At 30.7% G+C, this 20,621-nt stretch overlaps 4 protein-coding genes across 7 annotated transcripts; 1 reads left to right on the top strand and 3 right to left on the bottom strand.

The window, feature by feature from the left end:
• The first annotated feature begins 13 nt into the window (after positions 1-13).
• LOC116769644 (uncharacterized) lies at positions 14-2,659 on the top strand. 4 transcript variants are annotated; one of them, XM_061522535.1, is made up of 10 exons: positions 19-326; positions 474-626; positions 711-797; positions 874-1,089; positions 1,166-1,318; positions 1,405-1,630; positions 1,867-2,164; positions 2,238-2,355; positions 2,419-2,472; positions 2,547-2,659. In XM_061522535.1, the coding sequence occupies exons 1-8, from the start codon at positions 261-263 to the stop codon at positions 2,248-2,250; spliced, it is 1,212 nt and encodes a 403-aa protein (XP_061378519.1). In that variant the 5' UTR covers positions 19-260; the 3' UTR covers positions 2,251-2,355; positions 2,419-2,472; positions 2,547-2,659. The 4 variants fall into 4 exon arrangements, with proteins under 4 accessions (XP_061378521.1, XP_032516867.2, XP_061378519.1 ...); XM_061522536.1 differs by lacking the exon at positions 474-626 and having other exon boundaries at positions 21-326; XM_061522537.1 differs by lacking the exons at positions 2,238-2,355; positions 2,419-2,472; positions 2,547-2,659 and having other exon boundaries at positions 14-326; positions 1,405-1,796; positions 1,867-1,996.
• LOC116769643 (uncharacterized) lies at positions 2,611-3,956 on the bottom strand. The gene has a single exon (XM_032660785.2). It carries the CDS (start codon positions 3,814-3,816, stop codon positions 2,929-2,931), a length of 888 nt encoding a protein of 295 aa, XP_032516676.2. The 5' UTR covers positions 3,817-3,956; the 3' UTR covers positions 2,611-2,928.
• A 1,065-nt stretch (positions 3,957-5,021) lies between these two features.
• On the bottom strand, positions 5,022-16,875 carry LOC116769446 (exportin-4-like). The gene is made up of 15 exons (XM_032660544.2): positions 16,590-16,875; positions 16,238-16,516; positions 15,221-16,048; positions 14,954-15,120; positions 14,662-14,826; positions 14,280-14,389; positions 13,397-13,553; positions 12,473-12,632; positions 11,139-11,299; positions 10,045-10,175; positions 9,541-9,692; positions 9,070-9,239; positions 8,497-8,596; positions 6,983-7,168; positions 5,022-6,776 (listed from the first exon to the last, which is right to left on the bottom strand). The coding sequence occupies exons 1-15, from the start codon at positions 16,644-16,646 to the stop codon at positions 6,303-6,305; spliced, it is 3,297 nt and encodes a 1,098-aa protein (XP_032516435.2). The 5' UTR covers positions 16,647-16,875; the 3' UTR covers positions 5,022-6,302.
• Positions 16,876-18,207: 1,332 nt separating this feature from the next.
• Positions 18,208-20,448, bottom strand: LOC116769513 (acetyl-CoA acetyltransferase B, mitochondrial). Its single transcript, XM_032660634.2, is given in 4 exon segments — positions 18,208-18,885; positions 18,888-19,503; positions 19,751-19,939; positions 20,178-20,448. Coding segments are annotated over 4 exon segments (1,269 nt in total). The 5' UTR covers positions 20,238-20,448; the 3' UTR covers positions 18,208-18,481.
• Positions 20,449-20,621: the final 173 nt, after the last annotated feature.

Raw genomic sequence — 20,621 nt, 5'->3', positions numbered from 1 at the left:
TCTTAAGTTGAAAGGTCATTGAGGAGAAATGAGAATCAATTAGTGAGAATTCAGAACTGTCAAAAAGACACCAAATATTGGCACAAAATTCAAAATGTGTCGATTATATTTATTTTCAGTAAATGGTTAAACAATAAAATGAAAGCAATGAAGAGAATTAATTTAATATCCATGAAATTTCTGTTTAAAAATTTATTTTATTTATTTCTGTAATCATACATTAAACAAGGCCATATCATAATAATAATTTGAATAAGACAATGTCTAATTCAGATGTTTGTGAAGACTGTATAAGTTCTGCAGAAGCACTCTGTCATATTAAAGTGGTAAGATTAATATTAAGACGTAGCTTATAAAAAAGATTATGTTGATAAATTAATGATAAAATAAAATATCAATATATATATTTAATTTTTTTTAGGTAACTAAAACAACTTATGTACTTTAATTTATTCCTATAATATAACTTACAGGACTCGCTTGTTAAATTGAAAAATAGTACAAAGCAATTATTAAATTTACTTGAAGAGATTCAAGCTAAAACACATCAAAGAAATATTGTATATGATATTTCAAATGCATGTTCCAGAATAACTAATTCAGTTAGACCAATTCCAAGTACCTATGTAATAATTTGATTTATTTTGTATTGTAAGTTAAAAATAATATTTTTTACCTATTTATTTTTGGATGTAAACTTTTGTTAACAGGATCAAAATGCTACCGAAATTTATGATTCAACAGCTCTAAGAAATTTGGAAAAAAATACTAAACAACTAGATGCTATTTTTATAGAAGTAAGATTTAATGCTCCAATTTTATATATATTTTATTATTGATCAAAAATATAATGATCTCTTACTTATTGTATAGGATGATATTGATGATTGCTCCATATATAAAAGATTAACTAGAAAGTGCCACTGCTTAAATCACCCAACCTATAATGACTTCATTATACAATTTAATGAAGTTACAAGATATACAACAAGTTGTATTGGGGAAATTATTAAAAATATGAAGATATTAAAAAAATTCCTTTACATGGGTGGTGATTATACAAAAAATGCCCTTATATTTCTGAATGAAGTGAGTAATAGAGAATTTAACAGGAATGTTTTTGCTGACTGTTATACATTTATTAACATAAATATAAATTTTAAAGGGTCTTATAGATTGCAAGCCCAAAGAGAAAGTAGAAATATCTCAAGGTTGCACACATGCAGATATATGTAGTATTTTTGATGAGCACTCAATAATTGTGACATGTATATCATGGCCATGTAAATATAAAGGCTATGGAGACTTTGTCACGCAGGTCAGCTTTTATAGTACCTATAAGTTGCATTACTTCTTAATATTTTTTATTTTACATCAAACCATAATAAACACTATTTCTTTTAGAATCTTGCAGCAAATTTTGTTTACAAACTTGCAGAGATAGAGGAAGGCAGAAGATATTTGAACTACAGTTCAAAAATATCCAACGACATACGAAAGGTTTTAAGAAAAAAATCTGCAGTACTAGAAGTTGATACACTAGATACATTGAATTCAATATTGAATTTATTAAAACCAACATTTATCAAAAACATGGCTCTAACATACTTCACCAAATCAATATATGAAGGTAATGACCAGAAGAAATTAATTACCAGAGCACAAAATACATTTAGCCTGTACAATAATAGTCTGATTCAAGCAAAAACAAATAAAATAAGACGACCAAAGATTACACCAGTTTACACTTATTAAATCTTTTAAAAATGGGGATACCTCACTTTCTTGAGAAGTAGGTAAAAGAATTTGTAAAGCTTGTACTAGAGAAATCATAGAAAAATTTATCATTTTTATTCAAATTTTCAGGTATAGGTAAAAGAACTATATGTGATTTAATGCAATATCGCCAATACATGATTAGAGATGAAGTCCTGATGAACCTTGATACATTAAAAGATTACAGTTATTACGACTATGGAAAAAAAGAGCTGTTGGAGAATCTTCCAGCTCTATTTACACTCATGAAACACATTCTTGTTGAATATGATGACAGTCAATTGAATATTGTCATTACAAATATTCTAAATAACATTGTTGTGAAGAAAATTATTCAACAGGATGATGAAAAAAAAAGGCTATCGTTCTTACTGACACATCAACCGAGGTACCATCATAATACCAACATTTTTTTAAACCAAATCGAATGAATAATATTGTGATGACGATTTATATTTCAGCCAGTTGAAATGAAAAATGAAATAATTCAAATACCTCCTAGAAAGATACTTATCAAAAGTGATAAGGCAAAATCTAGTCTTGGTATTTCTCCAAATAAACACAAAAACAAAAGAAAAAGTAATATAGCTAACAATTTTATATTATTTTTATGATTATTTGCATAAATATTTTATTTTTTAGTTTCAGGGTGGGAACCAACAAGGTCCTTGAATAAAAGTAGAAAATTTACAAGAGGTTTGCAATTTAGTTTGCAGTTGTTTTATGTTTTAATATTGATAACAGAAATATGCTTTACTCCATATGATAAGAATTAATTTAATTTCAGAACCAAGAATACGGTAATCATAGTGCCTTTGGAAAAATAAGTCACAGTTTTAACAACAGGTTATTTATTTATGGTATTAAATAAATCTTAAAATAACATGAGTGTTTGAAGATCATTAAACACTTATCATTTATAAATATTAAAAAACCTTACCATTTAAGTAACAACAATAAATATTCAACATATTCCAAAACTTTACACATCCCAAATAATATAAAATAATTTATTTTCCCTTTGTTTACAATAATATAATTAAAATGGGTATGTATTTGTTCTGTGAGAATATAAAATCGGTTAATAATGATTAATATAAATAGCGGGTTTTGCAAATGCAATTACATAAAAATGAGATCAAAATCTTATAATTAAAAAGTATCTCTGTAGTCACAGTTTTGTGGTTGTGAATTATAATAAGCGATGCTCCTTCTACTTTTAAGTGGTTTTGGATTATTGGGCTTGAAAAACATAGCCACAAGAATATAGAAACCACCAACAATTTTGCTTAGAAAATCTAAGAAGCCTAGAAACATGGGGGTTGAATTCTTGATCAATATAGATGTTTCTCTAATAAATGCTAATATAAAGTTACCAAGAAAATTAATAAATGCAGTACCCCCAGTAAATGTAGCAACAATGAGAGCAAAGATAAATGCTAGCAATTCTTTCACATTAGTCAAAGTAAAGGCATTTTTAACATTAATTATTACTTCACTAAAGGTTTCGTTCAGATTAGATTCACTAATAGCAGTAGGTGTATTTAATATTTTCGATAGTGGTTTTTCATGTCCTCCTGTTAATATTGGTTCAATTTCTAAATAGCTATCTGTGATGTGCCTAAGACAGATTAGAGTAACAATAATTTCTGAAACCCGAAATTTTATATTTCTAATTTGAAACCAAAAAGGTCCAAGTGGCTCGTTATCTATTTCTGTTAATAGACACACACCGGAAGGATATCCTAAGGTTTCAGATTCAGCAATGCCGATCCAATGATTGCTTGGATATGCGGATAGAAGCATTTGTCTGACCTCTAGCAGTTGTCTTTTTAATTCTACCTCAGCTGCACTCACAAGAACAACATCTCGGTAGCCGATGCTTTCGTCAATAAGCCGTCTTTCAAGATAGCGCCCCAAAAATATCTTAGACTTCAGCATTTCCTTAATGTACAGTCGTGTATTACTCGTTTCCATATTGTTGTCGTAGGTAATCGACTGGGAGGAATTAAATGATGGACTTTGGTCTGATACACTCATAACTATGATTTGAAGTTGCACACAGGTTTATGAAAAATAAAACAAACAGGAAATTAGTGATTATTTAAGTAGGAAAATATTTGTCTTACTGATCGAATGTCATTGTTGACAACAAAGAGTTGTTTACGTTTAGCAAACTTTTTGTGTTGTCTGTGCAGCTTTTATGAAATTCCTCGTAAACACTATGCTTTTTCGTGATTTACATTACATAATATTGGTAGAAAAAATTAATGAAGCTATCGGTATGCATACATTGATTTTTTTATTTCCGATTCATTTCCAGTACATATATCAAAAACAATTATAATATGTACATATTTAGTGTACATAATCACTCGAATAATCTTGTAAAATGATTTGATATTATGATTCTCATAAAACTCGTTTAATCTTGTTTTTAAATAATATACATTAAAAAACGAAATCAAATGTAAAATGTCAATAAGATCGAAAGTCGTCTAACATAACACGATCATCTCCGGATTTCAGATCCAAATAGCTAGTGCAAATGATTATCAATCTTATTGACATTTTATGTTTTTTATGAAAACGCTGATACTACGCTGTTTGCAATCACGCCGCCAAAATCACTCTGGAGGGTACCACACAGTCACTATCTGTAATATGAAGGAAATATAGTATTTGGTATATTGGTAGATGGCCCTGAAAATTAAAGTGTACTCACCTTATTGGCTATAGAAAAGAAAAAAAAATTTTCCCCTGACATCTCTAATTATCAATCCGCTAAAAAAAATATTTTCTCCTAACCGGTTAAGAAACTTTGGTTGGAAAAAAAGAACGAGGGTCTTTGACCCACTTTGGGTCTTTTTTCAGTTTGCTGAATGCTTAAATCAATACAACCGTAGAGCGAATACTATTGGCTTTAACACTTACAAGTCAAATTACACTTTTTGATCGTACCTTATGGAGCACAACGAATCATGTAGTTATTTATTGATCGCATTTTCATATATTAGATTTCTGTAACGCATGCCATATTTATCGTCTTCAAGAGCCCGCATACAATAACGCATGCGAATTCCGTTATTCCGAATGCAGATATTTAATCGACAGTTATCGATCAAAATCGGAACTATTATCGTGTGCGCCTTAAGGAATTTTCAAAATGCCTTGCTTCTTTCTAAGGCTGTGTTGTGTAGGTATTTGTAACAAACTAAAAAAATCGCTTGAAATAAAACAATGGATAGAATAAAAAATTTGTACATTTTAATAAGATTCTGAAATTTCAATGTCTCTGCGGAAAAAAACATTTTATTTTATAATATTTACAAAATATTTTAAATGGAAACATACTTTTAAAGGAGTTATCGAATTTCTACATTATAAATTAGCTGATGCGACATTCTGACAGCTATAAAAGTATTTTTTATAAATATTTATTTACATATAAATTAAAATATCCTAACCAAAATTTTCATAGTTTAATGAAAGTATGAAAAAATCTAAAGGCATTTTAATCATCACAAATAAGATTAAATGAACTATAATACTTATTATAGCTTACTCGTGTCGTGGTAAAAAAATCAAAAATATAAAAACATTACTTATTCCTATATTAGGGTGTAGTCATATCAAAGTCAAATAAATTTTGAAAAATATTAATATTACCAAATAAAAAATTTATGCATAGATAGGTACTTTTCGTGATTTAGACGCTGAAAATTTTTGCTTACTTATTTACTAGAACTTTATTTTACATACTTTAACGGAGTATTGAATTGTTTCAGAAGAAAATGCATGTCATAATGAAAACACTGACGTGATCCGATCAGGAAGCTACCGTGTTTTCCAATCGCTATACATATTTGAGTGTTACAAATCAATTAAACAGAATGCAATGGCATAAGAGAATTATTTGATGAAACTATTTTATCTAATAGTAAAAAGTCATTTATAATTTACGGATATTTCAAGAAACTTACTCGTTTTGTTGCACATGTCGGAAACATTTCATGTTGCATGAAACGATTTAATTACAATTTTCTAACTACATAGTGTATTTTATTTATGAAAAAAGTACTTTAATAATAAAAAAAAGTACATTCGCCTTCACTACCTTAAAGACTTATATAGATATATTCTTTCAAAATTTCGTTGTGAATATCCCAAATTCTCAATAGACGCTTATAATTTTAAGAGGATAGAATAATATCATAAGGATATTCATTTCAAGTCACACGCACCCTGATCAATATAGGCCACATCACGATACAAGAAACGAATTGTTAAATTTAGCTTAAAGTGTGGACATTGTTCGTCAAATACATAAACATTTATTAATATATATTTAATTCTATACCACAGCCCCATGGAAGGACATATCGCTCGCTTATCATAAGACAGCATTCAAGTCAATCATACATTTAATTTACAACGTTAACAAGTCTACCGCCGAGGAACCTCCGCGGTCAAGTGACTAGTCGAAATACATTAAATAGATCCTTATATATAGAAGAAAAAAATAATTACTTAACAATAAGAAAACCGTGTACACTAGCTAAGAATTTATCGAAGTTGTCTTGAAATCGCAGCTTGTGTGTTCTCAAGCCGTCAAAGAGCACTCCGTTAGTGAGTACACCGAAGGATTCTTCTAATCTAGGAACGTTGGCGGGGTCGTTGACCGCAAACGCCTCGATCAGCTGTCTGGCGAGTCCTTCTAGTAAAGCCGGTTTCACACAAGTCAACGCATATATAGCCGCGCCAGCCGCCGGTATGGAGTCGGGTGGTATTTCCATCTTTATAATCAGCATTAATAGTAATTCCGCTAGCGATAATAATGAGATGGCGTACGGGTTGTCGTCGCCGAGGGTTCGTACTCTGTTGGACAGTCCTACGATTGTATCGCAGCATAGTGTTGAAACATCGCATGAGACGGCAGTGAGACCCACCCGTAGAGCCGCTATCACCATGTTGAAGTCCTCGATTGTAAGATTAGTCAACTGAAAATATAGTGTCATATTATTTTTGTTTTACATTTGTTAAATTGTTTAAAGAGTTTTTTTTCCAAGTTTCCAAACGATTGTCTATTTTATAACTATATCTATTACTTTATAACACATATCTTACCACTGTTATAATATTTTTTGGATTAATAACAAAGAAACGAGTGAACAAAATTTCTTTGGACAAATTATATTCCGTGTACCTGATCAGCGTGGTCAAGATCTCTTAGCATCCGATACGCCTTATGTGCCAGTGTGGGCATTGCCAGTAGTGGTGGTGCCAACATCGGCAGTATAAGACGCAGGCCTCTCGCACACGAGCCACCCCAGGACCCGCCGCCGCCACAACGAGATATACTACTAATGACTTCCATCAGAGCGCAAATATCCTATAAAAGAGGAAAATTATGTAGAATTCATCGATGAAAAATCTGAACTAAATTTCAAAGCAAAATATATTATTAATACATAAAAATTAGGGAATTTGTCATTTCGTGAGACCAAAATCGCAAAAAGTTCTTTTTGTGTCCGTCCGGACGCAATTACATTCTTTACAATTGTATCGATATCCCTAATAGCGATGCCCTAGTAAGCTTGGATTTTTTTAAATTTTTCATAGTAATAACAAACTAGTGTCGCGATTAGTCTTTTGTCTCATAAATGTAAAGTATTAAGATTGACTTGAGATGATCGAAGCAGGAAATATATCAGCCAGATGAATCTTAGACATATGAAATATTTTTAATCTACTGAAAGTTTTGGTTTTCAAATTATTTCAAAATTCCTGTGAACTTGAACTTCAATTCTTCACAAACCTCAATATACTGACGTCAGAAAATCACGAAAGAAATCTATATACGTGCATAGTCTACGAGTTTTTAAACCTTACATGGATTTGGAACAGCCGACCATCAGAACTAGGAAGAGTTTGAAAGAAATCGGAGAAAATAGAAACAGTTCTTGATTTTACTATACTAACGATGCCAATGATGTTCCACGTAGTGCTTCGAAGATTTAATTTTACTCTGTTGTAAGCCTTAGACTCTTTTAGAGCATATTATACAGTAATAGGAGCAATAGTGCTATAAATTGAAACATTGTATTTAAATAAAAAGATTTTAAATAGGGTCTATTCAGATGGGAGAATCATGTGACAAGCAAAAATTACTCGTAGGGTGCGAAAACATCTAGCGAATCATCTCAGTTGTTAAACTAGCGCTTCCAATGTCATGCCAATACTAGGATAGGCTGAGGGTAGGCAAGGGATAGTTGTATAAGATTAGGTTTATGATCCATAACTAAATAAACTTTTCCCTTGTATTTGACATATATACAAAATATTACAAAAAAAAAACTTCATGGAGTCCCTTCGCGCAGATAAAGTGAAACTAGGTAATGTGGAAACGAAAAAAGGAATTGGTAGAACTCAATTTTCAATGAACTCATATTGCTTCTTTAACATAAACTTTATAAACATTGCTCACAATTCACCCCCCCATTTACTCTCGCTCCGAATCTTTCTATTTCCTTACCCTAGGAGCGTTGAACCTTTAACGCAACCTTGTTGGAAGTCGAATTAGAAGTTTTACTCCAAAACTTTTTTTTTTAATTTTGTAACCAAATTACTGCTTCTCAATCAGTATTGATTTAGTATATATAGTATATTATAGGATTTATTCAGTAATAAATCCTATAAATGTTATGTAAAAAATATTACCTCATACGCTTCTTCCTCTGCATCCTGCGGGATGCTTGATATTTTACCAGAATTCCACCTCGTGTATACTTCAAACGTGGCGTTACAGACTTCAAGAAATCTGTAAATAAATTAATGTAATTGCACCTGTTTTTTGTAACTCACAAGTTTTTATAGGAGGGTAAACCGCTTCGTAATGTAACGCGTAACGCAATGTAACGATAAGCAGAAATTTATTTTTCATAAAATGTCTATATTGCTTTTTACAATAAAAGTCTTATAATAAATATAATTTAATACCACGATGGCCATGAAAAGGAAATGACGGTATATATCAAATTTAAGTCACGACGTAATTGTATTAATAAATATCTATTAAGACAATTTAAAAAATATTATATAAATCATATTTAAACTCACACACACATTTAATTTAACACTTTTTTAAATTCGATATCGAATAAAACAAAAAAATATGGAATCACAAACGACAACCCACTGACATCTGTATGGTGCGAGGCAAATGTTTGTTATTAAATATTATCGCTATTAACTGGATAGCATGCACTTGTACAATGTATATGATATCCGTACTTGTTGACGTTCTGAGGTTGTACCGAGTGCAGCATTCTCTTGGCTGATCTCGCCAATAGTGTGAGTGCGGGCAGAACCACGCCCGGGTAGTTGTGGTATCGGAAAACTATACCGGGGACCTTGTCAAGGGCACCCATCAGCATTATAAACTGCTCGTCCATTGTGCCGACCTGGAAAATATTATTTCTAACTTTAAAAAATAATTATGTAATAATAATTAGTTATATTAAACACGGAGGATCTATATTTAGATAATGAACGGTTATAAAATAAACTATCGTAGGATATAAAGTTATAGACGCAATCTTACATCCTACCCAGTCCACGAAAAAGAATCGTGTTTTAAAAATGTTTTTAAATAAAAAAAATACAATTATAATCAAATAGGAAGTTTTTGAACCGCATTTAAATGCACTAAACTCTATACAAATGTTCATTTATAGTATTTAGAGCATTTTACTCGAGACCTACCTCAAGTACGCCTTCAGTGACGCCTATAAAGCAATCGAGAGTATCCGCCAGCATATTTCTAACTGGTTCCGTGTCACTCTCAGTGTTCAGAATATTCAGTAATTTATCCTGAAGGGCCACGGTGCTGCCCAAAAGACGATTACGGACTTCCCCTGTGAGATTTTACAAAAAAAAGCAATCTTAATTTATAGGTTTATTTTTATAATTTGTCAAAATGTGTGAAAGTAAAAATACGCTATTATTATACTTATGTATAAATATTCTTAAAGATAAACAGTCTTATAACAACTTATGGGTTTATCCATGAGCTATCAGACATAACATTTCTTTACTGCACACACACACACACACATACACATTATTCCTTAAAACTACACACATGCATATTTGCAAAAAAAATTTGTGTCTGTTGACACAAATTCTTTTTCCCCACACTAATATACGTATGTAAAATCATGATTTAGAATATTCATATACCTTATTCTATGTAAATGCAAATCCTACCTTCAGCATAAGTAGCAGCTATAGCAAACGCCCTGTGCAGCTCTCGCCTTAGTTCCCCGGGAAGATTACTCCCAGCTGCTTCCCACGCCACCAGAGACAGAAACTCCTCACAACTAGCCAGGGGGCTCTCCCTGGAACAATGGCAATGTCATATGGATGTTATATAGAGTTAAGTCATATCATTCACATCAAACCCATAAATGATTAAAAATAATATAGCAATTGATAATAATATTATATTTACAATACAGATTTTTTAATTTTTTTTTTATATTGGATATATGATGTTAGATCACAATGTTAAGATACACAAGATTAACATAATATTTTTATTTTTTTGTTAATCAGTAGCCTTACCACGGACGTGCACGGTTAAAGTGACTATAGACAGATAACATATTCCACTCACAAATCATTTGTGTACGATAATATCATCATAGGTGTAGTAATGATAAACTGGAAAGTCTCAGTATTTAGTTGGATGATGCAGACTTGTGGTAAGTATTCTGAATTCTTTTGTTCTCGATACCACATCTTGTTAATTTTAATCATGTTTTTTTCGATTTGACTGTAGCTGTTAGCCCTAATGGGCAATGACTTTGACAGCGTCACCGGGAGGCTTTTAATCATTGCTATAGTCCGGCCGCTTTTAGTATGCGTTTCTGGCAACTGTCATTTCGTCACGTGATACTAGATGTCGTGACTGTTGGATTGTACGATAAATAAAATTATTAATTTATTATTATAATATTGAGATTGCAAAAATATTTTACTACAAATGCCTCAATATTTGTTCACATAACCTAGAAAGAGCACAGTTCAATTAGAATATGTAATAAACCAACTTTTAATTATTTTTTAATCTAAATTTAAAATTAATACGTTTTTCTTGAATATTGGCATAATTATTCCATTTTATAATATTATCATTCATTATTAAAGTAAACAAAAGATATTTAAAAGATTGCCGTTAATCCCCCAGATTGAAGCTACATCACCAATAATATAAAAACCTGTCAGAAAAGCAAACTCCGAGCGGCCGAACTATAATGATGATTACGTTGCTAGGATCTAGGACTCAATAGAAGTCATACTTATGATGTGAATGTGCGAGGGTCGCTAGTAGTAACAGTGCGTGTTTGGCCGCCGTAGGCTGGGCCGCCAGATGTCTCAGTGTCGCGGCCGCCCGTCGCGACACTAGCGACACCGCCCACGACACGCCACGCGACCCACGACCGAATGCTACCTCTAGAATCTGACAAATTACATTCATTAATAATATTATATTTATTTAAATAGATCACAACGACCTATTTTTAGATTTTTCGCCCGCCATACATATCTTATTGTTTAATGCGTTCAGAAATTTCACTGTAATATTATATCACAGGTTTTATGATATTTATATTAAAGGAAATAAAAAATACTTTTTCAACGTAATATTAGATTTTTTTTATATTTGTTTGTTTATTTAGATCTTATACTTATTTTTTTATGTTTTCTTTGAAAGGTTTCATTTCATAAAAACCAGAAATGCAACAGGATGGACATAAAAATATTAATTAAAATAAAATTTATTATGTATTAAACGTAAGGAAGAGTAATTATGAAGCAATATTCTGTAACTATAAAAAATATTGTTTAGAGATTTATATTAAGTAGTATTTTTAATAAGCAAAAATATTGAACTTAAAGAGAAAAATTAGATTAAAATATAATACAGCTTTAGCGATAAAAATGTTGGATAATAAAAATAAATAAATTCGGCAAACAAATAACATTATCATTTTATTTACCAAGGGTTCAAACCTACATACATACAATACTTTTTACAGAAAAGGAAAACTATTTTAATTGTTAAGATCGAACACTTATATATAAATTACTGACACATTGTTTTGATAACCTAAATTCAAACATTCCACGTGTAGCTTTTAATGTTCAATGGTGTTCTTGTCGACGATCTCTTAAGCAATTTTGTGTCATATTTAGCAAGAGGCTATAAATATAATATGAATATTTTAAATCTTAACACGTCATTGTAATGAGATGTAAATCGCTGTAATAATCTCTAGTGCATCTTTAAGATGTTATTCTGTATAATGTACGATTAAATTTACGTTCTATTCAATAAATTTTAATTGGCATTCATGCTCGTTATATTTGAACGAATATCTGAATGTATACGTTTAAATTATTTATTAATGTTCATTATAATATATTTAAAAAAAATTACTTATTTAAAATAGTTTTCCCTTCTTCCCTCCATTAATCTCTCTCTATCTCTATTCTCAGTACTTGACACTAAGTATTACATGTAATTTAACACTTAAAAAATTACCACTAGTGTTTAATAAATGGGAGTTTAGTATAAGCATAATGTTTACAAAATTTATCTCGTTTCGTTGGATACATTTTGAGTTCTCACCTCTGAGTAATGCGAAGGCTGTGGTACGAGGTACGAATTGGCCCATATTTTGAGTAGCCATGACAAAGTGGCTGATAGCTCTGGGCTAAACACTACGGCCAGACCCGCCTCTAACGCCATACATTCCCACGAACTGATGCGGAGGATCTCTCCGATCAATCTGATTGGACGAATAAAATTATTCCAAATTTAGCAAGCACCTTACAATATTAGGATAACATCAATATAGCCAATAAATCTCTCAGGACCAATAAAAATTAATTAAATATTAAAAAACAATCAAGGTGAAAACCTTTCTCACCTCAGTTATTTAGAAAATCTAGGCGATCTAGTAATTGAATAAAATCTTTATGTTAAAAAAATAACGACTTTTTCAGAGCTTTAACTGATCAAAGAAAAAAACTTACACAGTTCATATGTATTATAAGTAAATAGTAAGAATTTGGGTTGTACAATTTTTTTTAAGACTTCATAAATCCCGTTTTCACTGGTTTTGTTGAGAGTATGCCGTCATTGTAGTATTATCAGGTTATACATCAGATATAATTTTTAACTCATATAAAGAGTCATAGACTTCTTGAATAAAACATAAGTGTAAATAAGGAAACAAATACCCTTATTGGTGTGATGGGTATCATAAAGCATACATTATGCATTCAAATGAATTTTTATCTTCTTAAAACCATTGGTTCTACGATCTATTATCTAAGATAAGTCCCATGAGATTTACATGACACTGGTAAATATTTATATATGAATTATTACAATAATAAAACGCTTGGGACTTAAAAATGTTTAACAATGGAACATAGATTCAAATCACATTTCCTCTGAGAGATTAGACTATTGTTAGATACTATTGTTTATGAATAAATAAATATCGTCAGTGGTGTAGTAATAGGAAAATTTACAAGTATTACTTACTTCAATATAGGATCCACGTTTTCAGTACTCGTGCTTTCTCCAACTAGGAATCTCAGAGATGCTTCAATATTGGCATTTTGAGAGATGCTGTATTGAACTATTTCTGAGGGTATCATTACTGTTTCACCCTCAGTACAATCAACTGCTAGGAAATGGCCTAAAATAAATCAAAATTATACCTAACTTATGTTATATATATATAAACAAATGTCGTGTTAGTTACAATATTTATAATTCAAGAAAGACTCAGGATTTGACTAAAAATTGGTGGGTAGGTAGCTTAGAATCAAGAGACGAACATACGATACTTTTCGTTTCGTTCGATTCGCCAGATCAGCTATACAGCCATAATTTTGATTGGCGAAGTCGCGAACAAAGACTAGTACATATAAAATATTTATATATTGCCTTGCATATAAATTATACATACTTATTAAAAACTATCCAAAAAGATACTTGCAAAGACATTGTATCATTGAACAAGATCTGGGTGATAGGTAACATGTTGAAGTGACCTGGCAGATGTCTCAGTAGTAACTGTTATTATTATATTACCATATAAAAAGCAAGATATTACATGTTTAATACATAAGTTAAATAAAATTATTCCACAATTTTTTCTGTCTAGAATTATGAGCAATGTATTCTATCTATTGTAAGATATTCTATTTAAAAAAAGGTTGTAATTCCTTCATTTCAACCTTGACTTCTTTTATTATTATGACTTCCTTGTAAATTACTTTTATATAATTGTTTTATAAACATATGTTTTTTATTATATATTTCTCCTCATGTTTTATATAATTTGTCTGGGAGGTCTGTGTTATATCATAAAAATTAATTTCATTTAATAATTATGACTGAATTGTTAGCCAACACACACCTGTTATCATTAGAATCCAGTGAAGATCTTCAAAGAGTGTAACTAGCTGTTCCCCTCCACTGACTATTGGCAGTTTCCCCATATGCATCATCTGAAGTTGACTCTCTAGCCTAAGAATTATTAACTAACTTTAAACATAGCAGCGGTAATTGCATATATCGAGTTTATTTCTAGAGATCATTAAAACCTTTTTTATTTGCAATGAATACTACAAATTTTGTTGTGCTTTCGTACAGGAAAAAATAAATCCAATTAGAATCTGTTGTTTCACAAAATGATTAACATAGGAACAATCTATAGACTCAGTGAAAAATCTAAATACCTGATAATTATTTAAAAATATGTTAAACAATGAACAATTATATACTGTTATTATAAATACCTCTTACTCCTGTCTTGGAGCAAAGTAAATAATATGTGACAGCAATGGGCAGGTGCCTTGCGAGCAATAGCCCCAATAGTAAGAAGAACATTACTGTGTAATTGTCTTTCATCCTCCTCAATATCATCTTTAATATCTTCCACAGTGTTGTCATTTTCTGCACCTCTGAAAGAATAATTTATGCACAAGGAGGTTATATTACATATATACCTTGAATAGGAAATTCTTATTTGTAATCTTCTGGTAACCAACAATTTTATTATTGTAATATACAGATATGTTTTCTAACTACCTTGTCCCGTCTGGTGGTGCTAATCGACATTGTAAATATGTGTTAAATATTTCAATACATGGATTCATGAGTGTTTCATCAGTGAAACCATCTAAATCATGAGCTATTGAACTCCATGTATGCAAAAACTTGTTGAGTGACTCTCTCCATACTGTATCATCATTCACCTAAAATAATTTTAATGGAATTTAAGGAGATTCAGATTGCTTCGTTGAATTAATTCCTCTATGAATGAACAAAACACCAACAATAGATAAAAATACTTACACTTTCCTCCATCACTGCTCCCCTTATACAATGGCAAGTATAATTTGTTAGATTCTGTAGAAAAGCTGGCGGTGTTGAAGCAATCATTGAAGGTGTAAAAAATTGCACTAATCGCCGATAAATATCAGATATACCAAGCATTTCTCTGTCAAAAGGTTGAATGAAAGCTAGCATTCTCATAAAACTATTGACATAATTCTCTAAATACTGTTGTTTTAGATTGCTAGCAGAAACAACAACCCCACTCAAACTTGCTAATTGAACTAAACAAGTCAGTGAAGGATTTGCTAGTTCAGGATTAGTTCGTACATACATGTGAATTTCAAAGAATAATGCCAACAGTTCCGGTTGCATTATTGTGTCTTTCCAATTTAAGCTTAAACGGAGAGCTGGTGCAGTATCACTTTCATATATTGCCTCAAAAGCACCGATAAGTCTTTTTGATAACAAAGGTGAGACATGACTCCAGCACAATACAGTTTCAACAATGGTCAGTAATTGTTTTGTGAGCAATGCCTGATCACCCTCCGGACGGTGTCCAGAACGTACTATTTGTTCTAAAACACCAACAGTAAACCTAAATATCCTCTTTAAATCTAGAGCTTCAAATGATTTCTTTAATCTAAAATGGACTTCCCATATTAATCCAACATCAGCTGATTTTACAGTGATAGCATATTCCTGCATGATGGCTAATATCAAAGAGCATGCCAATTTTTGCTGACTAATAGGTGAGCTTAAAATAATTTTTTCCAACTCTTCCAATAATGCTTTCCTTTCTCTTCCGCCATCACTTATACTACCTCTTTTGATTATAACTGCAATTGTCTAGTAAACAGAAATATTTTATAAGTCAACTTTATACTTTTTTAGAAGTATGTAGTTTATTGTAAGCAGAAAATTAAATAAAATATGTATTATTATTAAAGTAAGATTCATATGTAGAACTGAGTTTGAATGCAAATCAGGTTAACATTTAGTCAAGCAGAAAATTTATTTTTTTAAAGAAACCTTTACCTGTAACAACTTCTCTTTTAAGAATGGAGGACTTTCATTTCTTAGCAAATAGCTTAATAAATATTCCCTCAAGGAAGATATATCACTATCAGAGAGTAAATTCCACTCTCTTATAAGTGCTGTTTTTATAAGACCAGCTGCTTCAAATAACACATAATCTGAACTAGACTTTTCAAGAATCTCTCTGCACAGTTGATATGGGTTTTTGGTACTTCGAAATTCTAGAAACACACTTTCTGCTTGATGCCGTTGCTCAGAAGTTACTAAATTTGGCGGCGCCTAAACAAGAAAATATATTATCCCAATGTGAAATTAAAAGGATTTAATTCATTAAATCTTCAATAAAACTAACCATTAACATTTGCGCCGCTGCTTCAAGGGTTTGAATCGCAGAAGCGGTATTATCCATTCTGTTTATTTAGAAACAACAAAAATAGCAGAAAAATATGAATCTTAAAGTTTTTAAAAATGACAAAACATAATCGGCGTTTAGAATCGTGAAATTGTTATATATCCTTTTAATAACTTCGTTTTTTCATATCTTTATTATTATTATTTTGTATTTGTAATTCCTGAAAATCTAGTTTATTCCCAGATATGGGGATGGAATCAAATTGTCAGAGCACAGACAAAATCTTCGTAACGTTTTAGGTAAAAACCAAATATCTGTCAAAAGTTATCAATGAATAAAACAATTATAAATTAAGTGAGATTTTTACTTCTCTTACAAATTCAGTATTTTATTACATTTAATTTAAAAACTAACTTAAACCTGTTCGTTCAATAGACTTAACATTTTTTACTGAAATTTAAAATCAGAAGAAAACTTGTTTTTTTTTTTTGAAAATATACCCTAAATATAATTTTAAATTGCAATGAAAGGAATGTGGATATTTTTAAATTTAATGACCATCACAGTATAAAAAAATTATATATATTTTTTTTGACAATCGCTGAAATTTCTCCGTTGATCTTTCTTGAAAAGTATTACTTTGTGAATAAATCTAAAAAATAAAGATCTGTAATTTCTTAATAATCTGAATCTATGCCTTGTTAATCATTTATCACAATTTCTGTCTGTATGTTATAATATCATATTTTATTTTCAACATAAAGCTTCAAGTCACCTTAAAATATTTCATTCTTTAAATATTGTCTGGAACAAACTATTACTTACCACAAAATTCGCTTTATTGTACGAATATAATTATCTAGTCTCATAAATTGTGCAATAAAACTAATGTTTTAAATAAAACTAATGTATTTCATACTTTTGGTACATCTTAAATAATAAATCAAATTTATTTTACTTATATACATAATTCCTAGCTTATTATTAAAAGGTTTTAATATTTAAATTTAGATAAAAAATAGAAAAATGGTCATCCACACAAGCAATTGTCTTCTGCTACATGGGGCTATCTACTAGGAAGTGATATAACAAAACTCATAAGTTTTGTTTTGTGTGTCACAATTATGTTTTAGTGTTATTAACAGGAATTTTATTTAAAAAAAATTACAAAGTTATATGTAAACATCACAATATTCCTTTTTTTTAATGAAATCAATTTTTATATTAGGTTAGTTATTACCATATCCTGTGTTTTTTTTTTTGGGTAATTCTAGTTTTTGATTTTGGGTAATTCTAGTTTTTGATATTTTCTTGTTCTATAATTTGTAGTCGTCTTTCTAATAAACCGTGATTTAATCTATGCATACAAAGAAATTTTCCATTTAAAAATAATACTGGTATATCATGTCTATATAATCTAAGCCACCTTATATTTTCTTTTTTAGTTATATCAATTTTCTCAATTATTAACTTATCTTTATAGGTTGATAATTCTTCCATTACAATATCACAAAGCTGACATGGATCTTTAGTGTAGAAGGTTAGAACAGGTGGGCCGTCAATGGCCTCAGCCCTGAAAAATTATATAATTTCCGGTATCACAATAATAAAAAGAAACTAATAAAAATAATAATTTATTGCTTTAACAAAATAATATTTCAAAAAACCTGTGAAGTATACAGTTAACAATGCTAAAACAAGCATAAAACATTTTTGCTTAAAGCTATGTAATATATTTGTTTGAAAGATTACATTCATATTCAGCTTTTAAGGCACAAGGTTTGAGTTAAGGAATCCTCTATAATTATAAAGTATTTTAAAACCATATGTGTATTTTATATTTACAATATAATTCACCAAAAACCAATTTTTAAAAGCAAACCTAATAGAACTTACAATTTTTCAATCATAATTGATGAAGCTCCGCCGCCTCCATTACAAATTGCTGCAACACCTTTTTCTCCCTTTTTTAAAGCATGGCATAAATGAACTACTATACGGCTTCCAGACATGCCTATTGGATGACCAAGACTAACTCCGCCACCATGGACATTCAATTTAGAAGGGTCTAGATTCAACATCTTCTGATTAGCAACAGCCACAACACTGAAGGCTTCATTGATTTCCCAAAGTGCTATGTCATCTTTATTGACACCAGTTTTTTCCAACAATTTTGGGATAGCTACAGCTGGTGCAATGGGAAAATCAATTGGATCACATTCTCCATCAGCAAATCCAATGATACGAGCTAATGGTTTTACATTCAACCTATGTGCAGCTTCCGCTGTCATTAAACAAGTGCTGCAGCACCATCATTTAGTGTTGAAGCATTGCCTGCTGTAACTGTGCCATTTTCTTTTTGAAATACTGTTGACAGTTTATTAAACTTCTCAAAATTAACCTTTTTGTACTCTTCATCTTCAGAAAATAATACTGGGGGTGCACCTCTCTTCTGAGGTACTGATACTGGGATTAATTCATCAACAAAGGCTTTTGATTCGTAAGCAGCTGCACTTCGTTTGTAACTAGATATGGCATAATCATCTTGCTCTTGCCTTGATATACCAAGTTTTTTTGCTGTATTTTCAGCACAATTGCCCATGTGAAATTTGTTATAGACATCTGTAAGCCCATCATACACTATACCATCAACTAACTGCATTCCACCATAAGAAGTTTCACCTCTTTTTAAGTAGAAAGGTACATTTGACATAGATTCCATGCCACCCGCAAGCATTACTTCCTGAGCTCCAGTTTGTAGGCCTTGTGCAGCCAACATGATTGACTTCATTCCAGAAGAACAAACTTTGTTTACTGTAGTGCATATTGTGCTTTTTGGCATGCCACCAAATATTACTGCTTGTCTGGCTGGAGCTTGTCCAAGGTATGCCGCACAAACATTACCCATGTACACCTAAAATAAAATCTTTTTGTTAGCATTTTACTTGGATATTTGCTTGTGTAATACATATAATATTCTTTTTTATAAATAAGATGATGTAATAATTTAACAAAATATTATTCTTAACAATACACTGAGATAATAAAATCAGTGTCAAGTTAAACAGTCACGCAAAACCTTACACCATAGATAGCAAACATTAGCCCATATCATCATCATTATAACTGTACAATTAGAAAGTGGCACTGATCTGTTTAACCTCTTTAATTTCTTCCTTAGGAATGCCGGCTCTTTCGATAGCCGCTTTGACGGCAACAGCTCCAAGCTCGGTGGCTGATAACGACGAAAGGCTTCCCCTGAACGATCCTATAGGAGTTCTGACTGCAGATGCTATTACCACTTCGTTTAAGGAAACTTTTGTAGAGTATGCTGCCATGGCCGTTAACAACTAGGTAAAAGCAATTTATATGAAATTTTAAATATAATAAAAGTACAGGAAGGCAAACAAAACAAACAATTTGTATACCTATACTTATTTGTTTCAATATAATCTTTTAAAATAATTAATACTGATAATAATTTACGAGAACCTAACTCTGAGACGGATCGAAAACGACTAGTTAAAAAATTCAAATTACACGTTTTTTATAGTTTGTCACACATGAAAACTTAGAAAAGTTACAAACCTTTCTTGATAAATGCATTTTGGAGTTCATTATTAAAGTACTTCCCTTTAAAATTATCATAATTTATTTGATGAGAATAAAGATACAGTTTAGTAAAAAACCCTCGCCACTAGAGACCACAAATTAAGAGTAAGAGATAACAAGTAGCAAATAGCAATTATAAAAAAAATATTTATTCATGTATATCGGTATTCAAAATTGAACTCTCAATTAAGGGAAAATGGTAAAAATTTAAATACTCGATATTTCGTTGATATAATCTTTGACCCGACTTGCTTTATAGTACAAGATTCAATGTGGTGGTAAATTAATAAAAGTGTAATTATGATTAAATTCTACTTATATTAGAATTTAGTTGTTAACCAGAGGTTTTTCAATAAAATTTTTTGTTAAACATAATTTTTGACGGGAATAATCTTATAAGTGTCGCTAGGTATCTTTAAT

This window comes from Danaus plexippus, chromosome 14, assembly GCF_018135715.1.
Source record: "Danaus plexippus chromosome 14, MEX_DaPlex, whole genome shotgun sequence".
Classification (NCBI taxonomy): domain Eukaryota; kingdom Metazoa; phylum Arthropoda; class Insecta; order Lepidoptera; family Nymphalidae; genus Danaus; species Danaus plexippus.
This window is presented reverse-complemented; position numbering and strand designations above follow the sequence as displayed.